The sequence below is a fragment of the Astatotilapia calliptera genome, chromosome 10 (assembly GCF_964374335.1).
Source record: "Astatotilapia calliptera chromosome 10, fAstCal68.1, whole genome shotgun sequence".
NCBI classification, from domain to species: Eukaryota; Metazoa; Chordata; class Actinopteri; order Cichliformes; family Cichlidae; genus Astatotilapia; species Astatotilapia calliptera.
The window spans coordinates 34,736,977-34,756,340 of record NC_137431.1 but is presented as its reverse complement, the minus strand read 5'-3'; the positions used below and the strand labels follow the sequence as shown (position 1 = coordinate 34,756,340).

Below are 19,364 nucleotides of genomic sequence, written 5' to 3'. Positions count from 1 at the left end.
ATAAATTAAAATTGACGATTTATATTTGCATCTAAAGTTATGAAATATGGTCATTAAACATGTTTGTGGTTGTTACAGTAAAACTATAACTTTTTTGATTTTATGTTTTTTGTCTGATTTTAGATCAGTTGTGTTAATACAGTAGTCAAAATGAAAACATGACTGTAAATTCAGACACGTGAGGCTGTGCTGAAAACAATGAGACCAAACAAGGTAAAATGTGGAGGAAACATCAAAAGTAGGTAAAAATGGCCGATTATACCCGGGACCCCAGAGGGTTAAATGTTTTTTTTCTAAGTAACGCAATAGTTACTTTTCAAGTAATTAATTACTTTTAGAATCTTGTGACTCAGTTACTAACTCAGTTACTTTTTTGAAGAAGTAACTAGTAACTATAATTAATTACTTTTTCAAAGTAACTTGCCCAACACTGCTGATTTTACACTGAGGTCCAGCGCTGTAAACTTGCAACTGCTGAAGCAAATGAAATCTTTTAAACGAAGGATCAATCAACCAATTATATCAAAATTAAATGGGAGACGGAGGCTAAAACCAACATATCAGAGGACAGTTGGTTAAATATATGCAGGACACAGATGGAAACTACTAGCTCAGGTTATTGGAGGGAATTCACGTGGAAAAATTTTATTAGGTGTTTTTATAAAACCCAAAATAAAATACAAACAAAAATGTCAACTGACAGATGGACACTGCTGGAGAAACTGTGGGGAAAACATGGCAGATCATTTCCATATATTTTGGAAAAGCCCAATAATCCTGTCATACTGGAGTGAATTGGTCGAATCAATTTACTTGGTGACTGGTCTCAAACTAAATTTGGATTTTTGTACTGTGTACTTGGGCGATATCCCATCAGCAGCCTCCTTAAAAGACAAACACTTGATAAACATCCTGTTGGGAGCTGGCAAAAAAGCGCTTACCAGGAGGTGGCTGGAGAAAGAGCCCCCAACAAAGAAAGATTGGATAGGAATAATGGAGGAAATATATAGAATGGAAAAACTTCCTTTTTTTTTAACCTCAAAATGGACCAATTTCATAAAAACTGGAGGAAGTGGGAGAAATTTGTTGAAGGTGGTAACGTGGGATGAGATCTTCACGCAACTACTGGAAGAAGGAAGGTCTGCTAAGGACGTTTTATTTTATTTTTTTTATTTTTTTTAAGGTAGTTTTTAAAAGAGACTGGAAATACCCTTCCGAATATGATCAGGGATGGACTGTAAAGTGCTGAGTGGACAGTAGTAAAAACCTAACGACATGGGACCTGTAAAGAGGTGGAGGGGAGCTCCCCCAGACTGAGCAGATCTGCGGATTTCACTGAGCCACTATGTTATTGTTAGTGCGTAGTATCTTTGTTTGTTTGTTTGGTTTTTTGTTTTGTTATTTTTGGGTTTTTTTGTTTGTGTGTATTGCTAAATTAAAGTACCTTTTTATAAAAGAGCTTATGAGGTTCTCAGTGGCAGAATATAATCTGCAATAAGACGTTATTTTTTAGCAAAGCCAAAGGAAAATAAGAAGGTACAACCTGCACAGAAATGAACATTTGTGAGATATATAATGAATTTTGATTTTACAAACTTTTCCCTTCCTATTTTTTTTGTTATCATATCAAAGCTGAATGATACAGGGCTGGCGGTCCATAAAGATGACAGAGGCTCAAATTTTGTATCTCTATATGTAATCATGGGAAAAGAGGGATTTGTGTTTGGTCTAAACACACCATGAGAGTGAAGCGATGATCATGAGTTGTTTGTTTGGGTTTTTTTACTGTTTTTGTTTTTCTTTTCATGTGGATGACTGTCATAATTACAAAACTTTCAATAAAAAAATTTTTTAAAAAAAAAATCTTTTAAACGACACGTTTCTCGTGTTCTTCCTCAAGAGAACAAAACTGAACACGTCACTTTGCTTCGGAATGAAGCAACAACGAAACCGCTACCAGATCCCAAATATGAATAGACCGTAATGCTGAGGCAGAAAACCTCAGGCCTGTTATAAGAGCTCAGGCGCCAGAGTCACCTCCATCTACTCTGGGAAACTGTTGGTTACATTAGTATAGTACAGGTTATATAGATGTTGAGGGTTTGTTTGATAACCAGACTCATTTATTATCATGTTACTAAATATTTAGGCTGTGACATCACTGTGTAACCAGCCAATGACAGTTTCTCTCTGGAATCTGCCCTGCAGCATCTAAGCGTTGTTGTGACATGCACGTTGTTGCATGCAGTAGAATTAAAACCAGGAACTCATTTTTGATTCACAGCCAGGGTTGAATATCCCCTAACAGTGACACATTGGGACTGCAGGTTATTCACACTGTGGCTGTGTGGTTGGTGAACCAATGAAAGCTCTCTTCTGTCTGCAGTCTGCCCTGCAGCAACTTTAACAAGTGCCTTAAAGTGACGGCGTCCTCGGTGTACAGCACAGAGCAGCAGCAGGAAGGTGTCGGTGCAAAGCTTTGTAATCCTGAGCAGCACAAACATGGCCGGCACCAAAGCTCGTAAGTACATTTAAAACTTTTGATTTACTGTTTAGACCAACTTTCTATCATAAAATACAATCTAGATGAAAAGTAAAAAAAACAAACAAACCAAGAGCTACATGTTAAACTGAACTGTGATTGGTTATTTCTGTGTCCTGTGTAGGGCTGGGTATCGTCACTGATTTCTAGAATCGATTCAATTCCGATTCACAAGGTCCCGAATCGATTCGATCCACGATTCGATTTAATTTGATTCGATTTGAATCTGGGAAATTTTGACAGTCAGAAGTATAATTCAGATCAGCACATTTACATATTTTTGTATCTATAAAAAGGAAGCTGACACACGCAAGACTTTATCACAGGTGTGAGCGTCACAGCGAGGCCTTTGTGTCAAAGTAGCTGAAGATAAAACAGAAAAACATGAAGGTTTTCCTGTTCTGGATTTTATAAAAATATACTGCAGTAGATCAAAAACGAAAGAAAACCATTAATCAGCATATGAACATCACCTCTGAAGTTACAGCGGTTTTATTACAGACACAGCGTTTTGCATTTTGTATAATTTTAAAAAGTTTAAATTTGTTCAGTATTGAACAGCAGAAATTAGGTTTTATTTTCGGAAGAATGTAAAAAAAAAAAAACAGCGGCCGACAGCCTGTAAACAACGGTGGACTTGTGCGTAACAAGCAAGCGAATAATGAAGAAAGGGAAACTGTTCTTGAAGTACAGAGAGAGAGAGAGAGAGCTGTGCATCGCGGTGGAAGCAAAACAGTAAAAGTCAGAGTGAATTCATGACGATGTTCATGTGAAGCGTAGTTTGGATCTTCTTTTGCTGCTGGTTCGGTCAATATTGTTTGGAGAGACATCAAACTAACAGCTTTAGAATCAGCGCATAAAGGGCGTGAACACAAAGCGCCGACAGATCAGAATCAGCAGCTGTCGGCTTTCAGCCCCGACTGTGAGAAAGGCGACATCTCACTGATTCTGATCCGCGGGTCGCACTGTGTGTCTAAGTCTTTGTGCAGAATCCGTGTTCCTGCTCTCATTTACTGTCTTAGCTGTTTGGTGGTTGTTGAAATTTTGTGAGATGTCACCAGAGATTCTGGCATTTCGGGCAAAATAAATTTATATTAAAAAATCGATTCAGGATTTTAATGAATCGATTTTACGTTATCCGAGCCAGAATCGATTTTAATCGATGAATCGATTATAAAAACCCGCCCCTAGTCCTGTGTGACAGCACGGACACGCCGTCGGGGCTAAAAGCTGACAGCTCACTGACTCTGATGCTGCAGGTTTCATCAATCTGACCAACATTCACTGAAGCAGCAGCAAAAGAGGATGATGATAAACATCGTCACTCTCACTCTGACTTTGGCTGTTTTGCTTCCACCACGATAAAATCCCACTTCCTGCACGGCTCTGTCTCTGTACTCACAGACCAGTTTACCATCAAATCTCTGTTTTCTGCATTATTCTCTGCTCATTATGCACCAGTCTGCTGTTGTGTTCGTGTTGATTCATGGTTTGCTTCAGTTTTTGTTCTACTGCAGAATATTTTAAGGTTATTTGCTATAAGAAGCCAGAACATCTGCTTCATGTGTGTCTGTTTGATCCTCAGTTACTTTGACACAAAGGCCTCTGCTGTGGCGCTCACACCTCTGATGAAGTCTCACAGTGTCAGCTTCGGTTTAATATATGGATATTAAATATGGATAAGTGCTGATAAATGAATAAATAAGATGTTTCTGACCGCCTGAGTCTGAATTCAATCAAATTGAACGCAGAAGTCGACGTCGATAGCCAGCCCTACCACGCAGAGCTGGAAACAGATTTATTTTACACAGTCTGCAGGAAAACAAAGGCTTTGATTGTTCCTGCTGAGAAAACCTGTGGTTGGTGTCAGACCTGACAATATGAAGTTACAGGTGTTCATATTGAAAGGTCACAACCCAACAATGAGCAGCTGTTGGTGTTCTGACATGAAGAAACCACACACAGACAGTAAAGTACAAACTCTACTGTTTTTACTGATCGACGCTCACTGCGGTCCACAGCCTTTACCTGATGAGTGAAACTGAGCTCAGGTGAAATCTTTTGATCCTGTTCAGCCAGTTCGACTGTCGGTTCCTGTAAGCTCGGAGCAAGCTTCCTGCATTCCCTGGAGTTTTACAGGAAAGCAGAAAATACTCCAGATACCTCAGAAGCCACAGCTCTGCATTGATGTCGTTCTTCAGCTGAATACGTTTGAGGTTCTGTTTTGGTTCTCAGTGAGGAAGAGCGTTTAGAGGAGCCCTTTCAGATGCTTTCCTTTTTAACCGAAACACACTGTGGGTTTTTCCCACCTTGGTATTTATATGCCCCGCCCACAGTAGTCTTCTTCCACAAGTTGTCCCCACATGTCCAGTCAGTTCATCGCTCCCACACTTCAATTCAATTTAATTTTATTTATATAAATTCCTGTGTGTGGTGATGTCACGTCTCTCCTTCCTGTGTGTGGTGATGTCACCTCTCTCCTTCCTGTGTGTGGTGATGTCACGTCTCCCCTTCCTGTGTGTGGTGATGTCACCTCTCTCCTTCCTGTGAGTGGTGATGTCACCTCTCCCCTTCCTGTGTGTGGTGATGTCACCTCTCTCACGTCTCTCCTTCCTGTGTGTGGTGATGTCACCTCTCCCCTTCCTGTGTGTGGTGATGTCACGTCTCCCCTTCCTGTGTGTGGTGATGTCACGTCTCTCCTTCCTGTGTGTGGTGATGTCACCTCTCTCACGTCTCTCCTTCCTGTGTGTGGTGATGTCACCTCTCTCCTTCCTGTGTGTGGTGATGTCACCTCTCCCCTTCCTGTGTGTGGTGATGTCACGTCTCTCCTTCCTGTGTGTCGTGATGTCACGTCTCCCCTTCCTGTGTGTGGTGATGTCACGTCTCCCCTTCCTGTGTGTGGTGATGTCACTTCTCCCCTTCCTGTGTGTCGTGATGTCACCTCTCTCCTTCCTGTGTGTGGTGATGTCACCTCTCCCCTTCCTGTGTGTCGTGATGTCACGTCTCCCCTTCCTGTGTGTGGTGATGTCACGTCTCCCCTTCCTGTGTGTGGTGATGTCACGTCTCCCCTTCCTGTGTGTCGTGATGTCACCTCTCTCCTTCCTGTGTGTGGTGATGTCACCTCTCCCCTTCCTGTGTGTCGTGATGTCACCTCTCTCACGTCTCTCCTTCCTGTGTGTGGTGATGTCACCTCTCCCCTTCCTGTGTGTGGTGATGTCACGTCTCTCCTTCCTGTGTGTCGTGATGTCACGTCTCCCCTTCCTGTGTGTCGTGATGTCACCTCTCTCCTTCCTGTGTGTGGTGATGTCACCTCTCCCCTTCCTGTGTGTCGTGATGTCACGTCTCCCCTTCCTGTGTGTGGTGATGTCACGTCTCTCACGTCTCCCCTTCCTGTGTGTGGTGATGTCACGTCTCCCCTTCCTGTGTGTCGTGATGTCACCTCTCCCCTTCCTGTGTGTCGTGATGTCACGTCTCCCCTTCCTGTGTGTGGTGATGTCACGTCTCCCCTTCCTGTGTGTCGTGATGTCACGTCTCCCCTTCCTGTGTGTCGTGATGTCACGTCTCCCCTTCCTGTGTGTCGTGATGTCACGTCTCCCCTTCCTGTGTGTCTTGATGTCACGTCTCTCCTTCCTGTGTGTGGTGATGTCACCTCTCTCCTTCCTGTGTGTGGTGATGTCACATCTCCCCTTCCTGTGTGTCATGATGTCACGTCTCCCCTTCCTGTGTGTCGTGATGTCACGTCTCCCCTTCCTGTGTGTCGTGATGTCACCTCTCTCACGTCTCTCCTTCCTGTGTGTGGTGATGTCACCTCTCCCCTTCCTGTGTGTCTTGATGTCACGTCTCTCCTTCCTGTGTGTGGTGATGTCACCTCTCTCCTTCCTGTGTGTGGTGATGTCACGTCTCCCCTTCCTGTGTGTCGTGATGTCACGTCTCCCCTTCCTGTGTGTGGTGATGTCACGTCTCCCCTTCCTGTGTGTCGTGATGTCACGTCTCTCACGTCTCCCCTTCCTGTGTGTCGTGATGTCACCTCTCTCACGTCTCCCCTTCCTGTGTGTCGTGATGTCACCTCTCTCCTTCCTGTGAGTGGTGATGTCACCTCTCTCACGTCTCTCCTTCCTGTGTGTGGTGATGTCACGTCTCCCCTTCCTGTGTGTGGTGATGTCACCTCTCTCCTTCCTGTGAGTGGTGATGTCACGTCTCTCCTTCCTGTGTGTCGTGATGTCACGTCTCCCCTTCCTGTGTGTGGTGATGTCACGTCTCCCCTTCCTGTGTGTGGTGATGTCACTTCTCCCCTTCCTGTGTGTCGTGATGTCACCTCTCTCCTTCCTGTGTGTGGTGATGTCACCTCTCCCCTTCCTGTGTGTCGTGATGTCACGTCTCCCCTTCCTGTGTGTGGTGATGTCACGTCTCCCCTTCCTGTGTGTGGTGATGTCACGTCTCCCCTTCCTGTGTGTCGTGATGTCACCTCTCTCCTTCCTGTGTGTGGTGATGTCACCTCTCCCCTTCCTGTGTGTCGTGATGTCACCTCTCTCACGTCTCTCCTTCCTGTGTGTGGTGATGTCACCTCTCCCCTTCCTGTGTGTGGTGATGTCACGTCTCTCCTTCCTGTGTGTCGTGATGTCACGTCTCCCCTTCCTGTGTGTCGTGATGTCACCTCTCTCCTTCCTGTGTGTGGTGATGTCACCTCTCCCCTTCCTGTGTGTCGTGATGTCACGTCTCCCCTTCCTGTGTGTGGTGATGTCACGTCTCTCACGTCTCCCCTTCCTGTGTGTGGTGATGTCACGTCTCCCCTTCCTGTGTGTCGTGATGTCACCTCTCCCCTTCCTGTGTGTCGTGATGTCACGTCTCCCCTTCCTGTGTGTGGTGATGTCACGTCTCCCCTTCCTGTGTGTCGTGATGTCACGTCTCTCCTTCCTGTGTGTCGTGATGTCACGTCTCCCCTTCCTGTGTGTCGTGATGTCACGTCTCCCCTTCCTGTGTGTCGTGATGTCACGTCTCCCCTTCCTGTGTGTCTTGATGTCACGTCTCTCCTTCCTGTGTGTGGTGATGTCACCTCTCTCCTTCCTGTGTGTGGTGATGTCACATCTCCCCTTCCTGTGTGTCATGATGTCACGTCTCCCCTTCCTGTGTGTCGTGATGTCACGTCTCCCCTTCCTGTGTGTCGTGATGTCACCTCTCTCACGTCTCTCCTTCCTGTGTGTGGTGATGTCACCTCTCCCCTTCCTGTGTGTCTTGATGTCACGTCTCTCCTTCCTGTGTGTGGTGATGTCACCTCTCTCCTTCCTGTGTGTGGTGATGTCACGTCTCCCCTTCCTGTGTGTCGTGATGTCACGTCTCCCCTTCCTGTGTGTGGTGATGTCACGTCTCCCCTTCCTGTGTGTCGTGATGTCACCTCTCTCACGTCTCCCCTTCCTGTGTGTCGTGATGTCACCTCTCTCACGTCTCCCCTTCCTGTGTGTCGTGATGTCACCTCTCTCACGTCTCTCCTTCCTGTGTGTGGTGATGTCACCTCTCCCCTTCCTGTGTGTGGTGATGTCACGTCTCTCCTTCCTGTGTGTGGTGATGTCACGTCTCCCCTTCCTGTGTGTCGTGATGTCACGTCTCCCCTTCCTGTGTGTGGTGATGTCACCTCTCCCCTTCCTGTGTGTCATGATGTCACGTCTCCCCTTCCTGTGTGTCGTGATGTCACGTCTCCCCTTCCTGTGTGTGGTGATGTCACGTCTCCCCTTCCTGTGTGTCGTGATGTCACGTCTCTCACGTCTCTCCTTCCTGTGTGTGGTGATGTCACGTCTCCCCTTCCTGTGTGTCGTGATGTCACCTCTCTCACGTCTCTCCTTCCTGTGTGTGGTGATGTCACCTCTCCCCTTCCTGTGTGTCTTGATGTCACGTCTCTCCTTCCTGTGTGTGGTGATGTCACGTCTCCCCTTCCTGTGTGTGGTGATGTCACGTCTCCCCTTCCTGTGTGTCGTGATGTCACCTCTCTCACGTCTCTCCTTCCTGTGTGTGGTGATGTCACCTCTCCCCTTCCTGTGTGTGGTGATGTCACGTCTCTCCTTCCTGTGTGTGGTGATGTCACGTCTCCCCTTCCTGTGTGTCGTGATGTCACGTCTCCCCTTCCTGTGTGTCGTGATGTCACCTCTCCCCTTCCTGTGTGTCATGATGTCACCTCTCCCCTTCCTGTGTGTCGTGATGTCACGTCTCCCCTTCCTGTGTGTCGTGATGTCACCTCTCTCACGTCTCTCCTTCCTGTGTGTGGTGATGTCACGTCTCTCCTTCCTGTGTGTGGTGATGTCACCTCTCCCCTTCCTGTGTGTCGTGATGTCACCTCTCTCCTTCCTGTGTGTGGTGATGTCACCTCTCCCCTTCCTGTGTGTCGTGATGTCACGTCTCCCCTTCCTGTGTGTGGTGATGTCACGTCTCCCCTTCCTGTGTGTGGTGATGTCACCTCTCCCGTTCCTGTGTGTCGTGATGTCACCTCTCTCACGTCTCCCCTTCCTGTGTGTCTTGATGTCACGTCTCTCCTTCCTGTGTGTGGTGATGTCACCTCTCTCCTTCCTGTGTGTGGTGATGTCACGTCTCCCCTTCCTGTGTGTCTTGATGTCACGTCTCTCCTTCCTGTGTGTGGTGATGTCACGTCTCCCCTTCCTGTGTGTCTTGATGTCACGTCTCCCCTTCCTGTGTGTGGTGATGTCACGTCTCCCCTTCCTGTGTGTGGTGATGTCACGTCTCTCCTTCCTGTGTGTGGTGATGTCACGTCTCCCCTTCCTGTGTGTCGTGATGTCACGTCTCTCACGTCTCCCCTTCCTGTGTGTCGTGATGTCACGTCTCCCCTTCCTGTGTGTTGTTCCACGGCTTCCCTGTCGGTCATGTCCTCTCTCTTGTGCTCCCTCGCTCCCTCTCATCTGTGTTTCCTCCTGTGTCCAGCTCATGTGTCAGTCTACGTCTGAGTTTTTCCTGTTGTATTTTGACAGTCTTGTGTCTCCATGTTCAGTGTGTTTAGTTTTGCTTCCCCCGTGGCGTCACGTGCATTTGTATCAGCTGTGTTCCTCACTGCGCTTCTGTTTATTTAGTTCACCAGTCTTCCTTTCTCCTTTCTCCTACCCGTGTCTGGTCACCTCATGATGTTCATGGTCTGTAGTTCTTTGATACTTAGATCTTTACTTAGTTTTTCCCAAGTTTAGGTTTAAGTTTATTTCATTTTCGTGTTACTTTGCCTTTGTTTCTCATGTTTTTCCAGCCTCCAATAAACGGCTTGTATTTGATTGAACCTGCTTCCTGCCTCGAGCGTCTGTGTTTGGGTCCTCTTAAATAAACCCAAGGTTTCCCTCTGCATGTGACCAACAGTGATGGGAGACGGAGCTTATGCTGAACAGCGATTGTGGAAAGTTTCTATACTTAAAATAAGGAAATAACGAGATGTGTGATTAAGATTTTAATATCCCGAACAGTGTAAAATCTTTTCAGCCAATTAACCTACAATAAATCAGAGAAACCCCAACAATCATGTGACCCCCTATAAGCAAGCACTATGAGCAACAGTAGGAAGGAAAAACTCCCTTTTAACAGGAAACCTCCAGCAGAACCAGCTCAGGGAGGGACGGGGCCATCCTGAGTGAGGGGAGAGAGCGGGACACTGACACGCTGCTGGAGAGCGCCTGTGTGATGACCTGTATGATGACCTGTGTAATGACCTGTGTGATGACCTGTGTGATGACCTGTGTAATGACCTGTGTAATGACCTGTGTGATGACCTGTGTAATGACCTGTGTGATGACCTGTGTGATGACCTGTGTAATGACCTGTGTAATGACCTGTGTGATGACCTGTGTAATGACCTGTGTGATGACCTGTGTGATGACCTGTGTAATGACCTGTGTGATGACCTGTGTGATGACCTGTGTAATGACCTGTATGATGACCTGTGTGATGACCTGTGTGATGACCTGTGTAATGACCTGTGTAATGACCTGTGTGATGACCTGTGTAATGACCTGTGTGATGACCTGTGTAATGACCTGTGTAATGACCTGTGTGATGACCTGTGTAATGACTAGGGATGGGTATTGTTTAGGTTTTATCCGATACAGGTGCCAAATCAGTACTTTTGAAACGGTGCCGGTACTTAAACGGTGCTCAAACCGGTGCTTAAAGAATGGAGAACACAAATTGGTCCAAAAACCTCTCATTTTCAGCTGGTTTTTTGTAAAAAGATAACAATGTTAGCCTTTTCTGCAGCTATGGGGCATATATGGTATCACTCTTGGCTGGAAGCAGTGCTTAAACAATGGAAAAAACACAAACTTTGTCCAAAAACCTCTCATGTTTAACTGTTTTCCACTTTTTCTTTGGTCATTTTAGCCTTTTTGGCCAGGGTGAAGGGAGCATCTGCCATCAAACAAGAGGACAGCCGCATGTAGCTATGATGATGTTTGCTAGTTCACCTTACATGCATTAATGTAATAACGTGGTTAGCCTACTCAACGTAAATTACACACGAACAACATTAAGCTACTCACGCAGAGAAGAACGGCTGCTGCCATCATCATTTCTGCTACACTGGCAGAGCTAGAGGCCAGGACTCTCCTCTTCAGGTTTTTGGGGGATGTTGCTCCGGGTCCGATAACAGGCAACCCACCCACAGTAGATGTGCTTGTTGTGAGTTCTCGCAGCAAGCTATCATACGGCGCATTTCTGGGCTTTTAAAAAAAACACTATGCGTCGCCAGGTGTTTCATCGGATTTGAGGAGTTACCTCCTTTGACAGTATCACAGTATCAGCTTACAGCACTTGTTGCTGCTGAGTTTGCATCTTTTGCTGTGAAGTACAGCCAGACTTTGACCGCTTCGCCTTGGGCATTTTTAATCTCTAGCTCTGCTCTAAAAGAACGTACGTACCTGGCCCCGCCTACTATCCTCGGAAACGTAAAATGATTGGCTAGAAGTGTATCACAGCTCAGGAAAAAAAGCACCGAAATGTGCGCTGCTTTTTGGTTTGGTTACTACCGTTTATGTCACCGGACACCGGTACCCATCCCTAGTAATGACCTGTGTGATGACCTGTGTGATGACCTGTGTGATGACCTGTGTGATGGCCTGTGTGATGACCTGTGTGATGACCTGTGTGATGACCTGTGTGATGGCCTGTGTGATGACCTGTGTGATGACCTGTGTGATGACCTGTGTAATGACCTGTGTGATGACCTGTGTGATGACCTGTGTGATGACCTGTGTGATGACCTGCGTGATGACCTGTGTGATGACCTGGGAGTCCCACTAACGCTGTCTGTTTATGTTCTCCAGGAGATGCAGTGAGAGATGGGTTCCCACACCTGAGGATTGTGCTTGTTGGGAAAACTGGAGTGGGGAAGAGTGCATCAGGAAACACCATCTTAGGAAGAAAAGCCTTTGAGTCTATAACTTCTTTTTCTTCATCAGTAGTTGGGTGTCGCAAAGTAACAGGGCAGGTGGATGGTCACATCCTGGATGTAGTTGACACTCCGGGTCTGTTTGACACCCTACTGACTCAGGAGCATGTAAAGACGGAGATCGTTAAATGCGTCTCCTTTGTTGCTCCCGGTCCTCACGTGTTCCTGGTTGTGATCCAGATCGGCAGGTTTACAAAAGCAGAAGAAGAAACGATAAAAATCCTTCAGAAGATATTTGGGGTGGATGCAGCCTGTTACACCATAGTCTTGTTCACGTATGGAGACAATCTGCCAAACGGAATCGACATCGACAAATCAATCAGTGGAAATCGGCCTCTGCATCGCTTCATCAATCAGTGCGGAGGAAGATATCATGTTTTTAACAACAGGAGTGAGGATCGCTCTCAGGTCAAAGAGCTGCTGGAGAAGATCAACACCATGACTCAGAGAAATGGAGCAACATACTACACCAATGACATGCTGCAGGAAGCTGAGAGAGCCATCAGAGAAGAGATGGAACGACTTATGAAAGAAAATCCAGACATGGGAGAAGAAGAAGCGAGAAGACGGGCAGAGACGAAGAACAAGATCCTGAGGGCTGCTGGGATAGGAGCGGGCCTCGGGAGCATTTTAGGGCCACTGGGAGCAGCACTGGGAGCAGCAGTGGGAGCAGCAGTCGTAGCAGCAAAGGAGAAAAAATGTGCCACACAATAAAATAAAGAACGTTTGATCACATTTTGATAATTATTGGTCATTAATGGCGCACACAAGAACTGTTAGTCCACGGTAATTTATCATATTGTGTAATACGTCATCTAAGAGCTGTATAACATGAGCCTGTATACACACAGATCTCCTGAACATCTTTGGTTCCTGGGTAACGAGCTTTTTCCTCCATTGCTTAAATAAAACATTTTCCTGAATTTTCTATATTTAACACAAACCTTTGATCCATCTGACTCATGCTGGCCCAGGTCTCAGGGACAGAGTCTGGTCTGTACAGAGACTGCCACACCTCTCTATCCCACCTACATCCTCCTGATGGTCTGGAGGAAAAGCTGCAGCATCCCCAAGCTAGCTGAGATGGACTTCCATGACCTCCTCCCAGTCGGACATGCCCAGACCTTAGAGAGCAGGTTGGATTAGCAGCAGCTTTGCTCAGGACGAGCTCGGAGGTTCTGACATGGTCTCCAGTCACAAACTGATTAAAAATAAAATACTGTTCACAAATGCAAAGTTTGAAAACAACATTTTCTTTAACTTTAAAGTATAATAAATATTTACACTTAAATGATGCAAATATCAATAAATGTTGGTATATGATGTGTTCAGGTGTTTAAAAATAATGTTATCATCTGTATTGCTGTGATTACTTCATAAACACACTCTGTGCAGTGAACCTGTGAGACAGGGTTTTCCTCCTTCCTGATTTTATTTTTCATATTTAGAAGACAAGCATTTTTCAGACCGTCAAACAAACTATCAGCACTGTTTCCTCCATGTGTGGATAACTGTGGTTCTCACTGTGGTTCTCTGGAGTGCTACAGCCTGAGGAACATTCCTGTAACCTCGACCAGGCCTGTGCTTCAGCAGGTGTGGCAGTAATCGGGCGTGGGTGTAGCAGAGAAACTGAACTCTTCAGAAAATGTCATATTTTTCACTGTAGTTTCTTAGTCTTCCCTGAGAACTTGAAAGAAGAATCAGCAGCACATTCTCACACAGGGCCAGGTACGTTTGGATTACCTTTCCCTTTAATAAACGAAAAGATTGTTTAAAAACTGATGGTTGTTTGTTTGTTTTTCTTGAACATGCTAAAATAATACAACAACAAGTCTCAGGAGCCTGAAAAGAAAAGCGTCTGGACTTCTTTAACTTACTTGAAGACGTTTCACCTCTCATCCGAGAAGCTTCTTCAGTTCTAGGGTCAAATGGTGGAGAGTCCCAGATATAACCTAGTGGGAGTTTCCCCCCACAGAGGGACAAAAGGACCCCCTGATGATCCTCTAATCGCCTGACCCAAGGTGTGAAACTGGGTGTGGGTCCCAACGAGCCAGGGTTTCAGGTGTGTTCATTGTGAAACCTGGCCCCACCTTATCATGTGATTTCCTCAGGTCAGATGGCCCAGGATGTGAGTGGGCGTTAAGGCGTCTGGGAAGGATCTCAAAACTGGATTATAGATGGCAGAGAGTTGGTGTCGTAAACCCCGCCTCTGTTCAAAGATGGTCGCTCACAGTGGACATAGATGCTTCTTTCACTCTTTCAAACCATCTGTCCTCTCTGTCCAAAATGTGAACATTGGCATCCTCAAAGAGTGACCTTTGACCTTTAGATGCAGATGAACTGCTGAGTCTTGTCCTGTGGAGGTGGCTTTTCTATGTTGTGTTATGCGCTTGTGAAGTGGCTGTTTGGTCTCTCCAGTGTAGAGGTCCTCGCTGCCCTGTACAGCAAACACCACATTGTTGAGTTTGTGTTTTGCAGTTTTGTGGGAGTCAAAGAGGAGGTACTGGTCCGAGTGTGTGGGCTTCAGGTAAACTTCAGTGTGGATAGCTCAGTAGGTAAAGTGGTGGCCCCATGATCGGAAGGTCGGGGGTTCGACTCCACTGAACGGCTACCCTGAGGTACCCCTGAGCAAGGTACCGTCCCTACACACTGCTCCCTGGGCGCTGCACTGGTGGCTGCCCACTGCTTCACTGGGTGGATGGGTTAAATGCAGAGGAACTATTTCCCTATGGGGACTAACACGCACACTTTAAAGGTTTCCATTCTCTTCACAGTCCAGGAATGGCAAACCAGGGAAGACAGAAAGGATAAGTTTGCCATTTAGGCTGAGAGGTGAAACTTCTTCAAGAAACTTAAAGAAGTCCAAACGCTTTTCTTTCCAAGCTCCTTGGACTACGATGACCTGAATGACTGAGAACCTTTACAGACAATATAACAACAACAAAGAACAGAAAAAAACACAATCAAAACTAGAGATGGCACGATACCACTTTTTTATGTCCGATACCGATACCGATATCATAAATTTGGATATCTGCCGATACCGATATGAATCCGATATAGTGTTTTTTAATCAACAAAACTGTTTTTTAAAATATCTTGCTGCATTTTGCAAGTCTGCAAGTTCATACTCAAGTTTAAAACAACAACTACACTAAAGCTATTCTGTTATACCTGTATACAAAAAAAATATTTCATAGTTCAGCAATACTGATCAATCTAATAAACTTAGACCTACACCATCCTCCCTATTCTGGTATTTTAAAGAGTACTTAGCGTAAATATTAAGCAACCTAACTAATAGGGTTCCAACTCCCAGCAACAACAAAAATAAATAAATAAAAAATAGGGAACCACCCCTCACGCTCCACCTCATGATGCTTAATCAACGTAATCAACCTTAATTTGATGCAGTGTGAAAAAAATGCACAGAAATCAATTATTTTTCAAGAAATATTAAATAGATTCAACATCTTTCTTCAACAAAATTGCAGACTGCACAGATGGTACCTTCCCAAAGGAAAATGTACTATAGCTTACTAGGGTATATATATTAGACTTAATAGTTACTATATACAGTAATTGACTTCTATTCATTTTACATCAAATTAAAACTTTGGGTGTCAGATAATTATTTATTAAAAGCTAGACATTTTAAATGAGAATAAGAAAGAAAAGTCTGTCTTTGTGCCCCCTTTTCCCTGTTCATGCCCTATCGGGCCCCCTGGCTAAACTTTGCTAGATCCGCCCCTGCACAGTTACCAGCGTCAGCTGTAGAAAAAGATCCTGGTGTAGAAAGTAATATTAAATAAATTGTAACAACAGCTGATCAAGCTTAAACGTGCTGCTGTTGTTCAGCCGCTGGTTTGCTCTTTCTGGCGCAAAGTGGACCAAAAACAAACAAGAGAGACTCACGACAGAAAAGCCGATCAGCTGATCAGTTTCACGATTGAAGTAGCAGCCGGAGAGGAGAGGCAGTCGCTCATTAAGCTTAACGTGGGAATGCTTTACAAACATTCAGAGATGGACTTACACACTTGCTTTACTTCTCTCGGGATAACTTTGTCGGAGATGAAATGCCAGGTTGCTAGCGAAGCTCCACATGCTATCCAGACCACCGACAGGTCCCGCATGCCACAGCCGCTCTATCACGTGATGCATACTGCTCCGACGTGCTAACGTTCTGAGGTGAGTTACGGCGTGTTGCAAGTTTTGTGAGGTGCTTTCGTGATATTTAATGGATCGGATTACATTTTTTATTTTTCTCCGATATCCGATCCAGTAATTTAGGTCAGTATCGGACCGATACCGATACGTAATATCGGATCGGTCCATCTCTAATCAAAACACACACGAGGAGAACAGAGATCAGATTCCTAAAAATAACTGAACATGTTCAGAAATGTCAGCGTGACACAGAAGAAGGCAAACATACCAGCTCACCGTGTTCACAGCATTGATCCAGACAGTTTTAACTGGATTCTGTGTGGTTGACTTCTCCTATTAAAACTTCTATTTGGCAGCGAGTCATGTTTCAGCAGAGCATGGCCTGAGGATCTGAGGGCAGACCACAGCAACCTCCCTGAACAGGGTCCAGTAACCATCACAGTGGCAGATATCCAAGAAAGGGTCTCCAGTATGAAGAGTTGGACAGCACCAGGCCCTGACATGGTTCACGCCTACAGGCTGAAGAAGCTGACTGCACTCCACAAGCGTCTGGCAGCACAAATGAATCAGCTGCTAGTTGAGGAGAGACACCCGGAATGGCTAACCGAAGGTCGGACAGTCCCGATGCTCAAGGACCCCCAGAAGGGACCGGTCCCCTCCAACTACCAGCCAATAACCTGCCTCAGCACCACTCCTGTCAGGCATCATAGCGGCTAAGATGAACAGGCACATGGGTCAAGACATGAGCGAGGCACAGAAAGGGATGGGCAGGAATACCAGAGGCACAAAACACCAGCTACTGGCTGACCAAGCAGTACAGTGCGGGATCTACCAAGGAGATGCTCTGTCCCCACTGCTGTTCTGCATAGGCCTGAACCCCCTCAGTGAGATCATTAACAAGACTGGTTACGGATACCGACTACAGAACGGAGCAGTTGTCAGCCACCTCCTGTACATGGATGACATCAAGCTGTATGCCAAGAGTGAACGAGACATCGATTCCCTGATCCACACTACCAGGCTATACAGCAATGACATCGGGATGTCGTTCGGACTGGAGAAGTGTAGTCGGATGGTAATGTAACCCAACCAGTGCAGGGGCCTCCCTACACCCCGGACTCTGCGTTGTGTAAGTTTGTGTTGGATTGGGGCTCACAGTAGAGAGACCAGTCGGACACAGGCGTTCAATTTGTGGCTCGGACCGTGCCGTTTATTCAGATGCTGGGGCAAACACCACTCCAACTCTGCTGCTGGCCCTTTGCAAATCACAGTAAACACTGCGTGATTATCAACATTGTAAAATACAACAACATATATATATAAAAAACACATTAAGCAAAAATAATCATGTTTTTACAAAATTCCACGGTCTCAGGAATGAGTATGACACAAAACTAACATAGCAGGATTACCAGCAAACTGCAGCTGAAAAGCTAATGCTTCATCTTGCATTACTTTGCCCGAATTGGTGCTCTGCTAACTAGCGGGAATGTAGCCCGAAATTGCGGCAGATATTACCAAATGAAACATGCACACAAACTGCTCATACTCTCATCAGACAATACATGAACCTCTCAGTAAACAAAATATAGGCTCGGCTTAAATGACAAACCGCTATTTTACACAGTGGAACACTTATTTTTAAACAAAACCAATGCAGTTCGCCACTGACAGTGCTTACCTTTGCAAATCACAGTAAACACTGAACCAAGATGGCGCCCACGCGAACGAGAAATCTGAACTACGGTGTCCTGCAGAGGACAAATGGTCAAAATTGCTAAAATTTACAACATATGTGCAGCTCAACAGCGACACCTTGTGACTTATTCCAGTCACTACCTTACATCAACAAAGAGAGGGAAGGTAGTCAGAACAGAGGGGATCAAACTACCAGAAGGCAACGTTGCAGACATAGAGGACAGTTATAAGTACCTGGGGATCAGCTCTGTTCTAGGATGCCCTCTGGACCCAGTGGAGGTGGTGAGTGACAGGAGAACGGCGGCTAAGCTGTCATCCCTGTTGGACAACATCTCCCACCCCATGCAGCAGACTGTGACAGCACTGAGCAGCTCCTTCAGTGGGAGACTGCAGCACCCACGGTGTGGGACGGAGAGATTTCGCAGGTCTTTCCTCCCCACTGCTGTCAGACTCCATAATAAAGACTTTAACTGATCAAGCACACACATCCATACATATGCAATAATACTAAGTGCAATAATCCTTTCTGTCATCGTTGTATTTTTACTCAGTTGTATATAGTATTTGTATTTGTATTCTATTTTTATCTTATTGTATATTTATTTTTATTTTATTCTACTGTATATAGTATTTTATTTTATTCTATTCTGTACAGTTGTGTACTGTATTTATTCTTATTGTATTCTAATTTTTGCCTCATAACTTTTGCACTGTCCACTTCCTGCTGTGACAAAACAAATTTCCCACGTGTGGGACTAATAAAGGTTATCTTATCTTATCCCGCAGGCGAATGGGAACAATGAAGAGGCCGCTAGAAAAGCTGCAACCACCAAGTACCTGCAGAGGGTCAGGCAAGTCCTGAGGAGTCAGCTGAATGGTAAGAACAAGATCCGGGCCATCAACACCCTGCCCTGACCAGGTACCCAGCTGGTATAATAAGCTGGCCAAAGTAGGAGATGGAAGCCACTGACATAAAGACAAGAAAGCTCCTTACCATGCATGGAGGGTTTGACCCCAAGTCCAGCACCCTGAGCCTGTACGCTAAGCGGAAGGAAGGGGGCCGAGGACTGGTGAGTGTCAGCACCACAGTCCAGGATAAGACAACGATCATCCACGAGCTTCTTGGAGAAGCTCATGGCTCTGCAATATAGATGAGATATTGGAGCAGAAGAACGGTAATTGAGATAATTGAGAGACCTGGTGACCAGTGACGGACATTAGATCTACTTTAAAAATTGGATGCAGTTGTTTCCATTAAACCCAAACATTCACCATCTTGGCCCCCTTGGCACCAGCTGGATACTCAAGGTAAAAGCTGACGGGAATAAGAAAATTCTCTCTTAGATAACGAGACTGTGTTGTGACTCCTCCCCCTCATTCAAGGTCACCCGCGTTGACTGAAGATTGTTGACTTTTGCCTAACTGGGTGAAGGGACACTTTCTCTTGGCTGAACACACACAAACTGTCCGCGTGCTCAGTGAATACCTCAGGTAGCAGAAACCCAAGAAAGAGGAGGAACCATTATGGAAGGA

At 45.7% G+C, this 19,364-nt stretch overlaps 1 protein-coding gene across 1 annotated transcript; it reads left to right on the top strand.

The window, feature by feature from the left end:
* The first annotated feature begins 2,251 nt into the window (after positions 1–2,251).
* On the top strand, positions 2,252–13,744 carry LOC113029991 (GTPase IMAP family member 7-like). The gene is made up of 2 exons (XM_026180972.2): positions 2,252–2,521; positions 11,842–13,744. The coding sequence occupies exons 1-2, from the start codon at positions 2,503–2,505 to the stop codon at positions 12,678–12,680; spliced, it is 858 nt and encodes a 285-aa protein (XP_026036757.1). The 5' UTR covers positions 2,252–2,502; the 3' UTR covers positions 12,681–13,744.
* Positions 13,745–19,364: the final 5,620 nt, after the last annotated feature.